This window comes from Nestor notabilis, unplaced genomic scaffold (genome assembly GCF_000696875.1).
Source record: "Nestor notabilis isolate BGI_N333 unplaced genomic scaffold, ASM69687v1 scaffold9211, whole genome shotgun sequence".
Classification (NCBI taxonomy): Eukaryota; Metazoa; Chordata; class Aves; order Psittaciformes; family Psittacidae; genus Nestor; species Nestor notabilis.
In genome coordinates, this window is record NW_009913312.1 from 7,018 (window position 1) to 7,381 (window position 364).

General features: G+C 66.8%; 1 protein-coding gene across 1 annotated transcript in view; it reads left to right on the top strand.

Moving 5' to 3' along the window:
* The window catches only part of POLR2A (polymerase (RNA) II (DNA directed) polypeptide A, 220kDa), a gene marked incomplete at both ends in the record, with an annotated part of 8,780 nt that overhangs the window by 6,473 nt on the left and 1,943 nt on the right, over nt 1-364 (top strand). Inside the window, one exon of the mRNA XM_010023149.1 lies at nt 249-355. Coding sequence (XP_010021451.1) covers nt 249-355 — 107 coding nt within the window. The remainder of the gene's footprint in view (nt 1-248; nt 356-364) is intronic.

Sequence of the window (364 nt, forward strand, 5' to 3'; positions counted from 1 at the left end):
GGGACCCCGCGGGATGGGCCACGGGAGCAGTGGGAATGGGGGCGCTCAACACGCTGGGGGGACCCTGGTGGCCCCTCGACTTTGTGATGCAAGAGCTGGGGGGTGGAGGCTGGGGTGTCGCCCCGGCCTCGGTGGTGTCCCTGTGTTATCTCCCATGGCTTCCAGGTGGGCCCCGTGTCCTCTTTGTCAGCCCCACCTCCTCCATGCCCACGTTCTCCACCTGATGCCACCTCCCCGTGTCCCCCCAGGACATCCTGTGTCGCCTGGAACACACCACCCTGCGCAAGGTGACGGCCAACACCGCCATCTACTACGACCCCAACCCTCAGAGCACGGTGGTGGCCGAGGACCAGGAGTGGGTCAA